This window comes from Parasteatoda tepidariorum, chromosome 4 (genome assembly GCF_043381705.1).
Source record: "Parasteatoda tepidariorum isolate YZ-2023 chromosome 4, CAS_Ptep_4.0, whole genome shotgun sequence".
Lineage (NCBI taxonomy): Eukaryota > Metazoa > Arthropoda > Arachnida > Araneae > Theridiidae > Parasteatoda > Parasteatoda tepidariorum.
The window spans coordinates 36,496,614-36,516,717 of record NC_092207.1 but is presented as its reverse complement, the minus strand read 5'-3'; the positions used below and the strand labels follow the sequence as shown (position 1 = coordinate 36,516,717).

Below are 20,104 nucleotides of genomic sequence, written 5' to 3'. Positions count from 1 at the left end.
ATAAATAATTATAAAAAGTAGAGATTAACAATAGATTATTTTTTGGTCAAAGCAAAATACTTTAAATAAAAAAAGTTATTTTTCACAAAATTTATTTTTGTGCACGAAGTTACTTTTATTCCTTTTAAAGGAAGCACCGAGATTTAAGTAACCTATTTAATTTACCATTGTATAGTAAAAATAAAGAAAACGCATCTCAGCTTTACTTTATTTTTAAAAATTTTCTTTTTCTTTAACGATGAAACACACACTACAAAAAGATAATCAATTGCTGTGGACAATGAGAATAAAAGAAAGTCAGTGCAACAGTAAAACATTTAGACATAATTTTCTTAAAAACGTTAAAAGGCACAACAAAAATCCCAAGGTTTTTAACTAATTCGTTAAAAAAAGTTGTAAAATCTGCTTAAATATGTTTTTTTTTACATAATTGTGTTTACAAAATGCCCGTACAAAAAATTTTTCATTTCGTATAATGTGACTTTTTACAGAGAGCTGAAGCATAACTAAGGAGCAAGGTTAATCAATCTTATTATTTAGAATTTTATAGGAAGCAAATCAAATCTCTACGACATTCGAATGAAGGAACAATACTAACAATGCTACAAAAATACTCTACAATGTATCAACAGAAACATCATGTGAATTAAGTTTAGTTGTTTTATGACTGAGAAAACGTCTAAAATTATTTTGACCTCCCCCCATACAATACTTTTTATTATTTGCAGTAGGGTCTTCGCACACAATGAGAGACTCCTTGTTTTTTTTTAATGTTATTTAGCTTCAATTTGAATTTTTTTTCTTTTACAAAATAATAAAAAAATAAGTTGGTGGCAGCTCCGTGTGAGGCTGGTCATCAAAAAGTAGCACCTCACTGGCCTCACGGATTTAGAAGTCCTGAAACATAGGAAAACGATTTTGTTTAGATTTTCTGAAGCATAAAGACATTATCTAAAAAGAAGCATAGCGGTTTTTTGATATTCGCAAAATTACCAAAATGGCGACAGCTTAAAAAGTTAAGTTTTTCATTAAAAAAATATTCATTAAAATACTAATATAAAATCGAAATATAAAAATATCAAAAAAATCCTATGCTACTTTCTAAAGAATATATTTTTACGTAATTTAAAATAAAGAACAGCTTAATTCGCTGTATAGATCATGAGAAAAACGTTAGGCCAGGTCAAAAAACAGCGTTTTGAGAAAAACGTGTTTAAAGTTTTGACTTATGGTAGGGGAAAACGTTTAATTTCATATATATAATGGTCGATAAATAAAATGCCTTATATACAGTCAACAGAATGGATGAGACACAAAAAGAATGTCGCCCCTCCTAATCCAGCCGAACGGGCCCTTCTACCTGCTTAGCGACGACTCTCTATTTTCCGGCATAACTTCCAAACGAAGTTAGGTACCGAGAAATCGTTTTAGACAGATATTAGGAAGGGTACAAAGATTCGAAAAATGCAAAAAAAAATTTTTTCGAATTTTTGAAATATTCAGGGTGGGGTTCCCCCTAAATCAAGGTAGACAAAAGCTTTGACATTTAAGAAGACATGGTGACATTAATTTTTACTAAAACGCAGCGAGGCAAGAAATGTAGTTAATTTGGAAACAGAAAAACTAATTAAAAGGATTCTTTCTTTCAATATAAACGAAAATGTAAGAGCTAATTAAAAATGATGGGTTTCTGTCACATGGTTTGGGTGTGGAGACTTTAATCAGTTAATTATTTTTACATTGGCTTATAATTACACTGAAATAGTTAAAGGTTTTAATCAATTAATTTTCATCGGTGTTTTCATGTAAAATGGTTTTGGATGTTTATACCAAATATTGTGCTCATATATCATCTTTCACATTGCTTTTAGGATGACTTATGGACATTGGTATTTAAAGGGCTTCATGCATCAGCATTTATTTCTTTTCTACTTTCTAATAATAAAAAGACGTGTTTTATTTTCTTATAATTTAAAAAAAAAAATTTTCTACGGAGTATAGTGCTTTTTATATTTTAAAGAGCAAAAATTAAAAAAAATTTTTTTTTCAGGACCAATCTAAATGTTTATTTAACGTATAATTTTCATTCTTTATTTGAATCATCTTTAAAAACTAATTCCTTGATCACTCTGAATGTTTATTTAAATATACATTTCTTCACTAATTTAAATGTCCTTCGTGAACTTATGCGCTTAAAAACATAATAAGCAAATACAACAATGCTGTGTTGTTAAATTCAAACTTCCGTTGGTCCATATGGTCCTAATGTATCTCTTTAAGATAAACATTGTAGCTTGAAGATGATAATGTCTTTCTCCGGTATAAATCACTGTACAGACAAAGTTAAGCAGAACCACTTTACAACCTTAGTCAACAGTTATTTAAAAAATAATTTTTTTCTGTCGCAAAATAGTAAGTAAATATTTAGCAACGTAAAAAATAAATATAAAATATTGTTGAGTTCAGCTTTAACATCTTCACTGCCTCAAACTTGAAGCACTTGACCTTGTCAGAGACATCTTGATTGTTTTTTATCTGCCTTTTAAGTTCAAAAGAGGAAATGACAAAAATTTAGGGATTGTAATTTTTCTTTTCGCACATTTCAATTACCGTCCTTCTTACCTAAATCCTATGCAAATATTGTGTCGCCGATTAACTTCCTTCTTTTCAAGAGTTGTTCAGATAACTTACATGCCAGTACTGTACATTTTTCAAAACAGTCGAGCTTCATCAAAACTCAATGAGTACTAAATTTGAACCGTTAGTGCTGTAAGATCGTTGAAAATCAAGATGGTGAATTTGGAAATGCCCGATGAAGGGTGGGCATGGGTGATTGCTGGTGCAGGTTGTATGATCAATATGCTGTTATCTGGATTATCCAGGATGATCGGTATTTTGTATGTTTATGTTTTTCAACAGTATAATGTAACGAGACAGGAAGCCTCTTTCCCTTTTGCTGTGAGGAATTCTATACGAATGTGCTCAGGTGAAGTATTGATGAAATTGGTTTGGAATTTTATCTAAAATAGGTTAAAGAACACTTTATTGAATAAATCTTCAAAAACAACCATTTTGTTTCTTGCAAATTTCAATAGTTTAGATTATCTTGATTTGGCTTAAGATTTGAATTTTTTTTATTTCTTTCTCTCTGTTTTAATCATTTTTGTGTGTGCAAGCATTCTTTCCGTTTAGCACTTCAATTTGAAACTTTCTAAGCGTAAACATATTTTTCGGCCGGCCAGGTGGCCGAGCTGTTAGCGCGCCTGACTGCGAAGCCAATGGCTGCAGGATCGAATCCCGATCTGGGCATGGATGTTTCTCTCTCTTGTGATGTCCTCTGTTGTGTGTGATGTTTGAATGTGGCCCACCCTATAAACAAGTTTGTGGCAGTGTGGCGTGGGCAATGTTACTCGCCTCCGTGACTTTGGTTCACAGGTGGCCAATGGGTAACGCGAAATGAGTAACAACTCTGGCATCTTCTGAAGCGAAACGAATAAAGTTCAGTAACTGCAACTGATTAAGAAAAAACATTTTCCTATCACAATAAATTTATACAAAGATGGACAAATTTATTGTACAATAAATGCAATTTATTGTACAATTATGTAATAGATTTTTTTGTAAGAATCGGAAGATTTCAATATTATTTTCTATACAATTTTGTAAGTAGTAATTTGTATACGGTCCCTATAACAATGAATTTCTATAATAAGAAATGTATTTGTATATTCACTATCACATAAAATTTTAATAAGGTTGTTTTGTAATAACCACCCTTAATACTCCTTTCGAATCCTTATCAAAACAGTGTGGTGTTTAGGAGTCATAAACTAATATATAAATAAAAAAAGAAAACAAAATATTTCAGAATCAGCAACAATCGTTTTTGAGATGGGGAAAAGCAAAACAGGAATTAAAATTATCAAAGATCATTAGTAAAGATCGAATTTCGTTAAGGAACTGCTTTTAAACTTCTACATGAAGAAAAAAAATCGGTTTTAGATTATTTTAATCTTATTTTTCCTCTTCGTGACCTTAAAAGAAAACAGTTTAAAAGCACTTTTGATTTTTATCACTTTCAAAATTATAGACATCTAATGTTAATATTTTTTTGTCTAAATTTTCTTTAACCTAATAAAAGCATGCTCAAGACAGAAAAAGAAAGCCGTCACCTATATTTTTAAATTCAGAAATGCTTTTTGTTTGTTTATTACCATTAAAATTTCCAAAAACGTTTAATCACAAATTTAATATAAATTGATACCTTTATATGACTTAAAATATAATACCTCTAAAGTTGTATCCAATGAATTCTAATTTAATCTTATAGATGTAATAAAATGAAGAAAATCTTAGAACACAAGTTTTCTTTTAAATTGAATGTGCTGTTTCTTAATGTTAAAGAAGCTTATTTGCCTATTTTTCTCTTGGTTTCTCAATCCTTAAATGCATATTATTAATTACACTATTTAGATAATAAAATGGGTTTTACTTTAAAAAAATAAAACAAAAATGATTAATTTTTCTTGAAAAATTTTCGAATGTGATACGTCAACAAAATTTGCTTGAAGCCAAATATTTTGGCATTATTTTTCCTTTCCCAAACTAATTAGTACATCTAATAGCCATGCGTTTTATTTACGTGTATGTTTAAGAAAAATTAAAACTAATAGTGGAATCCAAAGTCATTTAGTAATATAAATCAAATGAAAAAAATGCAGCATCTTGCTGTACAGAAACTACATTCGCAATCATCGATAACTAGAAATGACGATATCTAGAGACACCAATACTTATAAAAAAACTCACAAATCTTTTATACACTTCTAGTAAACAGATGGCAGCCTCTCATTGGTTTTAAAAAAATAATTATAAAATGTCGTCATTTACACGTAACTATTTGTAATGAATAGCTATTTCCTCAACTGAAATTTTGCTGCCCAGTTCTTAAGAGTCAATAGAGAAACCAAGCAGCCAAAACGCTGCGTGTTAATCAGGGTAAATTCAATGTTATGACATTTATTTTACTTTCGATGCTGAAGTTGTAACGCAGGGAAGCTATCTTCTAACGAATGCGTTAGTTTTAAAGTTTAACTTGAATTTAAAAGCATTGTAGGCGTCGCCATTGCAGTCTGCTTTTCATGAATGTGGTGAAAATCTATTATTTTACATACCACACCATGTCATCATTTATATACATCTAAGAGCCATTCCATTATGACCACCCTGCTAATAACATGTAGGACAACCTTTAACCCTCAAAATTGCTAGCACCCGCTGTGGCATTGATTCCACAAGGTGCTGATAGGTAGTCTGAGGTATCTGGTACCAAGCGCTCACCAACTGGTCCTGCAATTCCCTCACATTGCGAGGGGGTAGCGTGGCAGCACGCATTTGGTTTTCCAAGTAGGACCACAAATGCTCTATTGGATTAAGGTTAGGCGAATTTGGGGACCAAGACATGACTTGAAAGTCACTGGAATGTTCCTTGAACCAATCCATGACGATTCGACCTTTATGACATGGTGCATTATCCGGTTGGTAAACACCATCCCCCGCAGGAAAAACTGTTGTCATGAATGGGTGAACCTGGTCTGCAACTATGTTCAAGTAGCTTACAGACGTCAGGGATTGTTCTATGAGAATTTATGTGCCCCATGAAAACATTGTTCCTGGGTGAGAAACCATGAAAACCTGGGCGAGCCCATTGTTATAAATGGAGGGTGGTCATAATGTAGTGACTCTTCGGTGTATTTTATTCTTAAGATTCAATAGGAACCAAGGAACCAAATCTGTCATGTAAATTCCATGTTACGCCGTTTCATGGGGTAGAAATTTTTATAGCCAGTAGTGTGTTTAGGCTATTAAGAGTTACCCTGGCTACAGGGTAATTATTGCTTACTGTGGTATATATTGCCCTCTACTAGTTTTTGTAGTAATGATATTTAAAAGCAAGAGTTTTTGGGAAATGGTTATTTAAAATTGTGAGTCCATACAGTGTGAATAAAAAAAAAGAGTACCCTGAATAACTCTTCTGATCTAATAATCAGATTTTCATATTCTAAGTCTAATCTTAATGGCTCGAGGTGATCTCAAATATTCTAATTAATAACTGCAGACGATATTTTAAGTTACGAAATCTGACACATAAACGTACTTTCTCTGAAAAAACATTCCTTCTTTTCGACGCATTCGGATTTCTGACCCCCGAAATATAAGGGGTGACCGCAGTCTGGGAAATATGGTCTCAATAGTTTGGTCAGGAGAGAGCTCCAAAGTTTTTATCATTTGATGTTAATTTTACTTCTTGTGCGTATATCGCTATAACTCGTGAACTTTTTAATCCATTTGAAAAAAATTTTGCACGCCATTATAAAATTCGTTTATTCAAAGATAAACGAATGATTTTGTTATCCATGTAAAAAAGAACTCTTAATAAATATCTATTATTTTTTATTATTTTATTTGAGAATGGTCGAGAAAATTTTGAATTGTAAAATATAAAATTTTTTGCATCATTTTTAAGGAATAATTTTGCATGGCAAAATACAAAATATGAGCAAAATCGGGGGAATATTTCCTGAGAAATTGAATTTCAAAATAGCCAGGCATTTAAAATCCAATTACTCAGGAGCTATTCAACCGATTTCGCTCAAATTTCACAGTTTGCCATGTAAAATTACATACTTTGAATTGATATAAAAAAATGTATACCTTCAAATTCAAATATTTTTCGACTATTACTCTATAAAATAATAAAAAGTAATAAATATTTACTAAAATTTATTCTTTGCATGGAAATGTCTTTGGATAAACAAATTTTAAAACTGTGTGCAAAACTGGTACAAACCAGACGGTTTTTAATTCTCCTTTTAATACATTTCTATTCTCTTTGTAAATAGAATAGGTATCTCAAGCTTACGCGATTTCACCACTCAAGACACTTTTCCTCTCTCCGTCCCAATTGTTTCGTTAAACTTTCCCCTTTCTCCAGTATATTCAAACCTCTTACTGAACCGTATTGCAGTAGGGAATAAAGCAAGATTCTCCGAAACCATGGTAACAGAGAGGGGGAATTTGTGGAGAGTGAGGAAATTACGAAACTTTGAAAAGCCTATTCTGTTTACGAAGAGTATAGTACCTTATTAAAAGTATTATATGCTTAAATACAGTTATGTACCTATATTTATTACAATTAATGTTTAGAAGTGTTTAGTAAAAAATAAATTAAGAAAAAAAAAACTAAACACCTACTGACATTGTTTTGCTGCTTTTCCATGTATTATTTGGAGGATACATTAAAATTTGTGTTATGGTTTCACTATTAGGTCCATTGGTTGGTATCGTAGGTCAAAGTTTTGGCATACGGACAGTGACATTCTGTGGAGGAGTAATCGCAGCACTAGGGGCAGCGCTGTGTTGCATTGCACCGAATATAACCTGGCTGACTGTTTTTTGGGGTGGAATGCATGGTAAGAGGTTAAATAATATATTTTATTAACAATTAATCATGATGGGTATCACGTAATAACCACCTTTAATATATTTTTTCGAATCCTTGTAAAAATAATGTATGAAAATCAATGCACATTAGAGATCTCTCATTACTTTTTGAGGAACCAAAAACATCTTAAATTATCTACTGAGATCAATAAAACAAAAGAGGGCTTGGATAACACGTTTACTCGAGGATGTATCGTAAAAGGGGTTCGCAGCGAAAGGCGTATGAATTAGAATTATTTTTTCTTCCATATAAACTTCCGATCCTTATTGTGGTAGTTCAATTTTTACAATTATTTAGTAAAATAAGCCGCAATGGCTCAGGAGATAGATTGCTTGCCTATCAATAAGGAGATTCAGATTTGAATCCAAGCGGTGGCTGGTATATTCGCGCATAAAGCACCCGACTAGTACCGATCGCAGTGCTGATGGAAAATTTACTTTAAAAGATGTAAGCTGAGGTCACTTCCCCTACTTGCCTACTGAAAATTCATCAATGATCAATCGGTTACTTGCAGCAACCAATTAGTGACGTTTCCGTTGGAATGGGAATCAGAATTGTTCTATAGGAACAGTGTAATTAACTGGTTACCATTCAAGACCACAATTTACAGCAATTGATTGAACTTTACTAGTCAATTGCTGCCTCTAACTTGGACACCTCTATAGGTAAATGAATCATGGGTTCCCCAGCTGTCGGGTGAAGTATAGTAAGATTTCGTGGTTTTCCTCTCGTATAGCACTTATTCCGATTAGTTTCGCCTCAATGCAATGTTTGATAAAGGAGCTTATTTTTTCTTAAAGTTAGATTTAAAATAAAAAGACTACGGAATTAAACATTAATGCAATTGCAAATTCTAAATGGATTATCTGTTCAATGCTTGCAATCAAACGAAATAAATTATTCTTGAAGAAACATTAGTGAAAGGCTGTAATTACAGAAATTTCTTCATAAGAATTCTAAAAATAACAAGTTAAAGAAATGAGTGATCATCATAAAATTATTTGAAATAACTTAAAACTACAACTAGATTTCTCTATAACTCAATCATTTTTTTTAAAGTTATCAACACAAACTATGCTATATAATATTCCTACCAATATTTAGCATTCTTCTTTATGAATTTATAATATTGATCTCGAGATAACATTTGCACATATCCTGAGTAATTTCCAATCAATTTATATCAATATCAATTTATAATATTCTTCTGGAGATAAAATTTACACATATCGTGAGTAATAGTGACATATGTTTTTTCCAATGTATCTACTTATTTTGGAAAATTCTCAGATAACATCAAGTATTGAGTGAAAAATGATTACGTTTTTAGGTATCATAAAAATGTAGTAACATATTCCATTCAAATCTTAAGTAATTGTTAAAACAAATATAATAATTTTCTAATGTTTCTTATTATTATAATTAACATTGAATCAAATAATTTAAGAAAATGGAACTTATCTTCGTACTTATTTAAAATAATGGAACTAGTAATTTTATTTGAAACAAAGTATTTCATATGAATGAAATGAATAAATAAGATTCAATTAAATAGTTAATATAACCTAAAGAATTATTTAAAAAATTCAACGAATACTAATGTTAAAAAATATTATTAATCTTTTTAAAATTAATTATTTAGTGAGACTAAAAAGAGTTATTTGATTAAATGAATGATTGAACTAATTTCTTTGAAGTGAATAATGTAATTAACTTTAATTATTTAAGAAAATAAAATCTTTGTAATTAATATTACTGAAATCAGTGTATCTATAATTAATATAGCTGTTACTTTTTCGTATTTTTTTCCTTATGATATTTTTTTACAATCAAAAAAATATTATATATGAGTAATAATATAATGTATTTATGCAGGTGTTGGATTTGCTTTTGCTAACACACTCTTCCAGGTAGTTGTAAATCAATATTTTGAGAAATATAGGGCTACAGCATCAGGAATAGCTTTATCAGGAGCTTGTGTTGGAAGTTTAGGTTTTCCTATTTTGATCGAAACTGTGCTAGACACCTATGGACTTAGTGGAGGTTTTCTCATTCTTGGCGGCGTCATTTTGAATGTTCTACCGCCAGCACTCATGCTCAAATCACCATCATGGGTGGAAAATCCTGAAAAATATGCCAGACTATGTAAGTCAAGCTAACTCTATAATATTCTTTAAAAAAATTTTTTTTCTGTACTTTTAAAAATATAGAAGCATCTCTGTAGTATCAGTTAAAAAAAAAACAGTGTTATACATGGAATATCGAATCAGTTAAAAAAAAGTGTTTTTTTCCAAGAAAGTGGTTTTGGTTTAGTTCATAGTGCTTAGTACTATTTGAAAAGTATATCTCAACTTAAACTTCCCCTACGTGAATTTTTTTTCGTAAAAATGCAATTATTCCGGTACGTGAATTTTTGTTCGTAAAAATCCAATTATTTCGATGCGTGAATTTTTGTTCGTAAAAATGCAATTATTCCGTTGCGTGAATTTTTGTTCGTAAAAATCCAGTTATTAAATATGTTAATATGTTTGTTACGTCAAGAGCTCAGGTATCATAATTTTGATCTAGTTGCTCTTGTATAATTTTGATCTAGTTGCGCTTTCTACGTCATTTTGTTAACATCGTTTGGTTTGTCATTTCTAAGTTAACTTTCAAAAAATTGGCTGGCAACAGCATTTTTATTCTTTAAGTTGTTCATTTTAATTTCTTTTAGAATTTGCTCTTTTTTTAGCGAAATGTTTTTTAACCTAACAGAATTCTTTGCCGACTGTTCTCTGTATGTATGAAGAAAATAAAGTAAATATTTAAGTGTTGTGAAAAGAATCCTATTTAGTTGTACAAAGTACTTCAATGTTATTATGTAATATGTTACTATATAAGATTCGCGTGGTTTTTTCTGTTTATTATCCTAAGAATTATACTCTAAGAGTGACTTAATGAATAATTTATAGTGGCTCGCAAAAAAGCTGAAGAAGCAGCCAAGCTGAAAGAATCGGTTGAAACAATTGATACAGATGTTACAATAATTTTGGAGCAACATGAAATTGAAAACGTTTGTAATCAAAAGAGGTTGGCCCGCCAGAGGTCTCTGAGTAACAATCCAGCTGAGGAGCTAGTGTACCCCATTAACAGCAACCATCTTGAAGACACTAAAGGAATTTTCTCACATCTCAGGGGAAATGAAAGTTTTCCAAATTCTGAGGAAGAACAGAGAGTCGTTTGCACTCGATACAAAATGAAACAGTGCCACGTAAGTATTTATTTTTTTCAAAATTTTAGTAACTGTTCTTAAAATTATTTGAACTTTCATTTTCAGGTATTATAAAGGGTACTATCGGGTACTATACAAGTATAAACAATAACTCATAAACTAGAAACAAATATCTAAACAATCGAAACAGCAATCAACACAAAATCCATGTTACCAATTTTTCTTTTTTTTTTTCAAGCCTAGACCTATAATTAACCCCACCGTTTAAATTTTTCAAGCATTGTACTTTATTTTGGAAGTGTGTATTTTTTTTTCGCTGATGCTTTTCATTCCGTAAATATAAACAGGCAACAACTATTAGACCCAATAAATAAAGATCAATAAATATAAATATTCGATAAATCTAAGCAATTAATTAACATAAACAATCAATAAAAGAATAACTAATATAAATTATTATAATATAGATAATATAAATAATCTATGTAATATAAATAATATTATATTTATCTGTACAGAAATAAATATGTATAAATGATTAAAAGAATAATCAACAAGACAATATGTTTGCCATTTTATTATTATTTTTTATTTTTAAACATAAACTTAGAATTTGTGACGATGTTTCTAATTTTTAAGTGTTGCGAGTCACGATTACACTGTGGCTAAAGCATTAAGCTGTCATTGTGAAGGACTGGGGTTCGAATCCCAGTGACGGCTTGGAGCTTACCAAGCAGTTTCTAGTCGATAGGTACCTGCCTTCAGGAGTTCTGTTGTTGTTTACACCAAGTTAACCTTCAATGCGAAGGCGAGTAAAACTTTCAGAGACTTTTTGTAATAACGTATTCTATTTTAAATGTTCACCTACGCATGTACTGCAGCAAACGCGGAGTTACTGCAGAATATACATACGTGAATCAAAGAGACACGAGGTGATACAGCGTTAACAAAGTTCATGTTTAGTATCATTTGATTCTGCATTTAGTAAATTTAATTTAAAATGATTTTGCTCTCCCCATCGTTGTAAATAACTTAGACATTTACATAAAATGTTGCTTTGCTCTGCTTGTCTCAAGGGGAAACTTTTTAAGGAGCTTTGAAAATTAAACAAACTTTTGATATTTAATACTCGACCTTTTCGTAGAGTATTTAGCAGAAAGAAGAGTACAAAACTGCAAAACTAAATGGTAACACAAAACTATCAATTTAGATACGTAAACTTTATAAACAAGGTAATTGCAACCTTAAGAAAGTTAAATATAAAGGTTCTTCTTAGTTAAGAAACTTTAGAGCAATGTGACTTCGATTTACAAAATTTGCAAATTTACAAAATTTACAAGACCCCATGTGCTGAAAACGTGAATCACGAGTTCGATCCTGATAGCCGATGAAACGCTTGGAGTGTGTATTCAAACGCACGCTTTGATTTTGTCGAGACTGATTGGTGCAGTATAGAAATTTGAGAAGAGATATACTAACTCAGACGCGGTTCATAGCCTCAGACCGAAATAAAGATTACAAAACTTTCGTATCATGACTAATAACAAATAGAGCCCTGAAGCACAGAAATAGACTCTTAACCTTTCTTGGATGATGTATACAAATTGTATTAGGGACACACGTACAAACTTTTTATTGATCTTTTTTTGTTCGCAGCAACAGCTAATAACATTCTATTCTTAAAGGCACAGTACACAACAGTAAGGGCACAGTTAACAACATAGGAAAATTTAAAAAAAAATTATTTTATGTATTTCTAGATAGTTTATCCCCTTAGTATTATTTAACCAAATAATTGAATTGAGTTTTGAAAAAATGTAAAAGTTACAGCATAATATGTCGAGCGAGGCAGGACACGCTGTGACATATATAATCATGCGAACTTCTCCGCTCAGTTGATTAATTCCCCCATTTTATCAAAACATTTTAGTAAAATTCTATTATTTTAACTATTTCATTGAAATAATTTGTCTAAAATATGTAAGGAAAAGAAAATGGTACTTTTAATACAAAATATTTGAACTTATTTAGCTGAAATAATTTTAATGAAGGTTGCAAAGGGTTACTGATAATTAAATATCAATTAGAAATATGTAAAGAGAAGCCCAGCAGACAAATGACTGCAGAATTTCAAATGAAGAGTAGAACTCAAAATGGAGATGACTGTAGAATTTCGGTTGCTACTGTAAAACACATGATGGTAGATCGTGAGGGTAGGCATCACATGAGGGTAGATCGAGAAGAAAACGAGCTAGACTAGCTCTTGAGACGCTGGAAGTGATAGAGAAAAAGCATCTTTTTAACTTGGTATTGATGCATTATAGTTAGTTGCAAAATTTTGTATATTTATATAGATTATTGATCTCAAAATTTTGAACGCAATTTTCTCGGAACTGTGTTTCTCTTACTTGCTGTAGCTCTAACTATTACAATTTTCATCAGATTTACTTCAAACTTTAACACAATGTTCGCAGTAAATATAGTTTTCATTGCACGCTTCAATTGGGTTGACTAATTTTGAGTAATCTTTAAAAATATAACTTATTTTAGGTCATTTTTTAAATTCTTTTTGAAACTAACAACGTTTTATGAAAAAAATTTAGTTTTTAAAAATTTTAGGTGCAATAAAACTGTAGTTTAAGGAAATCAAATTATTAATCAATTAATTGATTAATTTTTTTTTTATTCGCAACATGATAAAATGAAGATTATAATGTGTAAAATAAGATAGAAAAATACTAAGTTAAATTTATCACAATCATCGCAAAATTCATTAAGAAACCATTTTTTCTTACAGGTTTCAACTGTGAAAATAATGCAATATTTTTCAATTTTTCAAAATAATGCAACCCTAAAAATAATGCAATATTTTTTATTCAAATTTGAGGTGTGTTGGCAATCATTCAATCAAAAAATAAAGTATTTATTTCTAGGTTTCTCCCACCCTCGAAGAAGAAGAAGAAGTAGAAAACAATGGGCAATTGCACACGATATCGGAACAAGTGGCTGAAAAAAATGGCGACATACCACCGTCTTCTGAAAGCCAAACCAAAACAAAGGGAAACAGAACAAGTGTCTTGGACACCATCAAGATGATGGGAAGGGTTTACAGCAATCCAGTTTACATCCTCATAAGTGTGTGCATGTCAACATACATAGTTATTTTCATTCCAATTCTGACTGTGCTTGTTGATTATGCCATAGATAAAGGAATCGATGAAAGTTATGGGAAATACCTCATTAACGGACTTGCTCTCGGAGATTTAGTTGGTAGGTACTAGCTTCTAACATTCCACATAATTCTACTCGGAAAGAATGATTTTATGAATTATTTAAAGTTTCAATAAACAAGTAGCAAATTTTACTTAAACTTCATAAGTTTTTATAAAAAAACATAATTTTCTTGGCCACTAAGAGACGACAAAGCCAATACTAGTGATAACTTATATTAATTTGAAATTTGCATTTTCGAACATGGGTATAAGCGAAACACAAGCAAAAAAAATTTATTCATCAAGTTCAAAATTTTTTGCACAGATAGTTACATAAAAGTAGGGTAAAAATTGTAAATTTTGAAGTGTTGAGAATATTATAAATTTGTAATTAAAAAAATTATCCGTGAGAGAAAATTTGATAGAGTTGGTTTCATATATTTTTAAAAACATACCCTTATAGGTAAAGTAATTATTTTATTTAAATGTTTTTAAGAATTATAAGACTCATTTTGATATTTTAAATCAGGGTAATACGTAATAGTAAGCAAACGTTTTCATTTATTTCAGACAAATAAAATACTTTTTGCAAATTTCATGATTTTTTCAAAAATTCTAATAACTTTTTAAATGATCTAAATTTAAATTGAAAATTATCCTCAGTCCCAATGTATAGAACATAAAGTTTAATAACTAGGTCGTATGCAAAATATATTTCAAATAAATAATACGAATATGCTCTCAATATTTTAGAAATGCCAGTTGGGTGGCCGAGCGGTTAGCGTGCCTGATTGCGAAGAAAATAGTTGCTGTTTCGAATCCCGCTCAAGGCATATGTGTTTTTCTCTGCGTGTTGTTCTGTGATGTGTGAATGTGGCCCACCCTATGAATGGGTAGTATTGCGTGGTAGTGTAGCATGGGTAATGTTGCTCGCCACCGAGACTGAGGTTAACAGGGGCTCACCGGGTAACGTTAAAAAGAAGCATTTCAGAGGCAAAACTCAGTGCCTGCTGTTAAAAAAAAATATTTTTAAAATTTTCTTGGGCAACAAGAAAGAAAAAAAGCAATAAAAAGTCCATGTTTTTTATAAACCATGTAGATTTTTTAGAGACCATATAGATCCATGCTTTTTCTTAAAGAATTCATGTTTTTTAGGAAGGCTTGGTTTTGGTTGGGTGACTGATAGAGGCATCATGACCATTCCCGCTTTCATGTGTGCAATGCTTGTGTTACAAGGAGTCTTTATCGCTCTCTTCCCAATGGCCATGTCACTTTATGCTTTTATGGCAACTCTTGTGCTTTACGGAGCGGCAGCAGGAAGTATGTTGGTGCTGTTTCCGGTACTAGTACTCAAGTATGTGGATATTCACAGTCAATCAGTGGCTTTAGCAAACGTCGGATTTCTTTCAGGATTAGTTTCCTTCTGTGTACCACCAATGATAGGTAGGTAAAAGTGAATCATGACAAGAAAATTCCTTGAAATCTAGATAATATTATTCAGGATAAGGGCACAAGTAAACAAACATATTTTAATGAGGAATTTATATTTTTGATACAATTACACACATTTAAATAATTGACGCATAGAATTAAAAAAAAGTACCTTGGATTTTTTTTTTCAGTTTCGAACTTTTGATAAATGAGATGAAAAATATCTAATCTGTTTTTTCCTCATTTCTCAGTTTCACAAATGAATAGTTCTCAATGCTCTACAAAAATGCCAAGTTCTTGCAGTGCTTTTTCGGCATAGTTGTCTTATAAACAGTATCTTAGGTGCGCCAATGGCTAATGGTCACCATAAACCATGCTATTTTTTTTCTATGAGGTTACGCCAATAAAAACTGTTTCTAAGCCATTTACAGCAAAACGTTGTAATAAATTTAAGACAGCATTTTTGCTTCATTTGGAGCTAGTGACGGTGTTAAAATTCAAAACGGACGGACGCTATATTACGATGGTGTGGACAATAAATAATTAGGCATATTCCATTATAATTAAATAATCACATTTATTTAAAGTTATCTTATATTGCTAACATGAGCCGCCATGGCTCAGAGGATGGAGCATTTGCCTTGCAATGCGGTGAACCAGGTTCGAATCCCAGTCGATACGAATTTCGCATCCGGCTTGCAACGACCACAGTACTGACGTGAAATATCCTCAGTGGTAGACGGATCATGGGCTAGAGTCCCCTTGCAGTCAGGCTAACCGTGAGAGGTTCTCGTGGTCTTCCTCTCAATGTTACGCAAATGCGGATTAGCTCAATCAAAAAGTCCTCCACGAAGGTATATTTCTCCCAATACTCTATCCAGGAGTTCCCTTGTCTTCTGGATTTGGTTCAAAATTACAAGGCTACAGAGTTGAACTTTAGTAGTCGTAAACCCATAAAAAATTGGGTCGACTGTTCAACGACGGTTATAATATATTGTTAACATAAAATACTTTAACTAATTAATATATAAAAAAAGGACTAATTGGTATGGAGAGATTTTACCCATACTGCACTTCATAGCGTCTCTGTAAAGCACACTGCACTGCCTCTCTATTTCGGATCTTATATAATATACCTTTTTTGTTCGATATAACTATTGCTAAACTTTATAATGGTCAAAAAGTTGATCAAACTTGAACTATAAGCTCGTGATTAACCTTTTCGACACGTATTTCTCAAGACTTTACTCAAGAGCGTTTATTTAATTGTGTTAAAGTTCTGTGTGCTAATGGAAGTTCCTTCAATATTTACAATCTGATCAATTATTTTTGGAATTTACGATAAAGCTATTTTAAATGTTTAGTTGTGATTCTGCAACAAGTGAAGATAAGCGTCACAGTAATGACATTACAGTTCAAAATTTAACCGTCATACATAAACTCAAAATAAATTTTACTTTATTTAGTTTATGTATTATTTATTTTAATACATAAAATAGTTCAGAAAGAATAATTAAGACCCAGTCATTTATCTGTGTAAACCCAATGCTATAAATTAGGCAATATTTGATTGGAATAAGTTTATACCGTATTCTTTACCATTATAAAACATTAGACTTGAATTTAAAGTCATAATGTTATTTTTTCGTGATTTTAATTTAAAGTCATAATATTATATTTTCGGGATCATTGTAAAAGATTTTCTAAAAACTGTTTTTTCAGGATATTTCAGGGATTATGTGGGATCGTATGATGGTATGTTCTACTTGGTGGGAGGAGTTTCAGTGATGTCTGGAGGGATGTGGTTGATGGAACCCGTGGTCGTCAAGTACTACTACGGTGAAAGCTTTCAGGACGAATTGAACAACAAAAACTTGTTCCAAAATATTGAAAAACGAACAAAGGAAGAGTCCAAGCCAAGATGATTATGACTTATAACTTATGACTTGTACAAATTTGAAGAAATGAACTTTTAAGCAACGTGTTCTTCTCCATCACTGTTCAGAAATTTTAAGTTATAACTTTGAGTTATTTAGACTCCTTATTCTTTGAGAGCCCATGCTGCAGAAAAATATTGCTTCATACTACAATCCCCGGCCAAATTATTGGACGCACTATAAGATTCTATGTAAAATCTTAATTATCAGGTGGTACTATACAGCTTTATTGTTTTTACGCGGCTGAAACCGGTTTGCACTTAATTATGTTCGTGTATCAATTGGTTTACATTGTGATTTTTTTTGTCGTATGCCTGTTTAGGCAGTGGGGGTGCGATTATTTCTGTTTTTCAGTGGCGCCATCTATGGCCAGGAATTCGACTTCCGCCACGCCATTCACACAACTACAACCCGTTTATAGGGGGGAGGGGTTACATTCGCACACAAAGGAGAAAGGACATAGAACACACACACAGAGAAAAAAACATCCATGCCTTGCTCGGGATTCGAACCCAGGACCTTTCTGATGCAAGGCTGCCCCCTACACAGGCCGGTCGGCTTACGTTGTGATGCAATGCGTTAAAAATAAATAGCAATAGGAAGTATATGAAAAGTCTCCTGACTAAAATCCCATTACATGTATGTTTAAACATAAATGTATTTCATATAAACTCGTGTAAAACATGTAATTACTGAAACACTACAGGCGTCTGGTAATTTGGTGTAATTATTATAATATACTAATATAGTACCTGATATAATAAATATTCTATATTTATATAATATATCGTCTAATTTATCCACTTGTAGAATTTATATGATGCATCGTCTCATTTAACCCATTGATACACGAACGTAAACAAGTGCAAACCGGTTTCTGTAGCGTAAAAACAATAATACTGTGTAGTATCTCCTAATAATTAAGATTTTACATAGAATCTCGTAATGCGTCAAATAATTTGGCCAAGAAATTTTTAGCAATGTGAATTCCAAGGAAGCTTGGCTGATTTATCTAGTAACTTTCAATAAGTGTAATATCATCTTTACAACCAATTTATTCTTTAAATTTCTCTTTAAATTGATCCATGGAATTTACTATTTAAATACTTTAAGTGTTATGCGTATTAGATTATTAAATTTAAATTTATTTCAAGTAGAAACAAAATAAATCGGAAGAAATGTATCCACAGATTATGAAAAGTTTTATAATTAGACAATGATTAATACTCGTAAAAAGTTTAAAATATTGGAAATTAGCAAATAATAACAGCATAAGAAATATTTACTATTTCGTATAAAATAACCTTCATTAATATACAGGTATGTTTACAATTCAAGTCAAAAATGATGTAATATAAATATAAATAAATGAAGGAGAGGCAATATTTAATTAAGAAATGTGTTTTTTGTCGAATCACTATGGAGGAAGATTAGCTAAAACACATGAAAACCTGTTTGATTGTTAAACGAAATTGAGAGGGAGTGAAATACTTTGAAATTTTATCTGGTAAACAAATTAGTTTTAATTTTCACCTTCCACAATAGTGATTCTTCAGATTTTGATAATGCTTTTATTTTCTCCTTACTTAAATATTAACTTGTGTAAGCCTTTAACTTCACTTCTAACAAGAGTCTTAAAACTTTTTGTTAAGAAATGTGATTACAGATCACCATCTGCATGTGTTTCCATTTGCCAAAATTTTAATGGCTCATAACTTAGTAAATATTTTATTAATAATATTCTAAATTATAAATCCAAAAAAAATTTAGAAAGCAAAAATTTAGCGAATTTCGTTCAGAGAATATTTTATCGAGGAAGAAATTTTTGAAATTATATTTTCTAAAATAGTCCGAGAAAAATTTTAAAAATGTAATATTGTGTTTTCATGCGGAGTGATGCCTTCATTATTTTCTATCCATGTCTTTTTTTGTGAATGTTCAATTACTTTTTGACTTACAATTAAAGAAATTGTATGTATGTATGTATATTATTTGTGTATATTAAAAACTATATCCCAGCTGTATGATTTATTTGTCTTAATTTTAAAATAATTTTTATAAAAAGTATTTAGAATTAATGTTTATTTCAGTGTTAATACTTTATTTTAGTACGTCTAGAACAGTGGTTTCCAACTGGCGGCCCGGGGGCCGCATCCGGCCCGCTAACTAAAATATATTAGTTGTCATTTTTTTGCGGACAATTTTCGTAAAAAATCTATATGGGTTCAAAATACATTTCTAAGTAATAAAAACCTAATTTCCTCGTTCCTGTGAAATTTATCATACCAACGGTGCCAAAAAAGTTATTGATCAGGTTTGAATCCAAGAAAATATTTATTCAAATACAAAAATAATTGTGTATGTTGCTCTTTTTCATTTCATTTTTTTTTTTTTGTATTTTGTGAATATAATTTGTGTATCAGAAATTTTCTCGAAGAAATTCTCCGATTTAACTTTCTGAAACCACTCATTTTGAACGAAAATATTTACACACATATTTGTAAATTTTAAATTTAAAATGTAAATATCTATTCTCTGGTAGTTGCAGCAGACAAACCTCAATTTTGTCATTGAACATTTTGAGTGCTACTATGTAAGTTTTAATACCAACCTTTTTAAAGTTTTATATCTTAACAATTAGATATCTGTTGCACATTAATTGTTTAATACATGGGTGCACATTAAAGTTATTGTAGCCCTAATTTTTTAATATGCAATTAAATATTTTTAAAAATCTACTTCTTATTTTAATTTGTAATTCAATACTTTTGTTTTGTACAACTTGGTAAAAATCTGACAGTAATATTTA

The 20,104-nt window shown here is 30.9% G+C and overlaps 1 protein-coding gene across 1 annotated transcript; it reads left to right on the top strand.

Moving 5' to 3' along the window:
* Positions 1–2,665: 2,665 nt before the first annotated feature.
* On the top strand, positions 2,666–19,319 carry LOC139425358 (monocarboxylate transporter 5-like). The gene is made up of 7 exons (XM_071179655.1): positions 2,666–2,986; positions 7,329–7,472; positions 9,380–9,649; positions 10,456–10,754; positions 13,649–13,985; positions 15,083–15,370; positions 17,081–19,319. The coding sequence occupies exons 1-7, from the start codon at positions 2,791–2,793 to the stop codon at positions 17,281–17,283; spliced, it is 1,737 nt and encodes a 578-aa protein (XP_071035756.1). The 5' UTR covers positions 2,666–2,790; the 3' UTR covers positions 17,284–19,319.
* The last annotated feature ends 785 nt before the right edge of the window (positions 19,320–20,104 follow it).

Coding starts and splice junctions, on each gene's coding strand:
- LOC139425358 (XM_071179655.1), top strand. CDS start 2,791: ATGGTGAATTTGGAAATGCCCGATGAAGGGTGGGCATGGGTGATTGCT. Junction 2,987..7,328: donor TTCTATACGAATGTGCTCAG/GTGAAGTATTGA, acceptor TTTCACTATTAG/GTCCATTGGTTGGTATCGTA. Junction 15,371..17,080: donor CTGTGTACCACCAATGATAG/GTAGGTAAAAGT, acceptor CTGTTTTTTCAG/GATATTTCAGGGATTATGTG.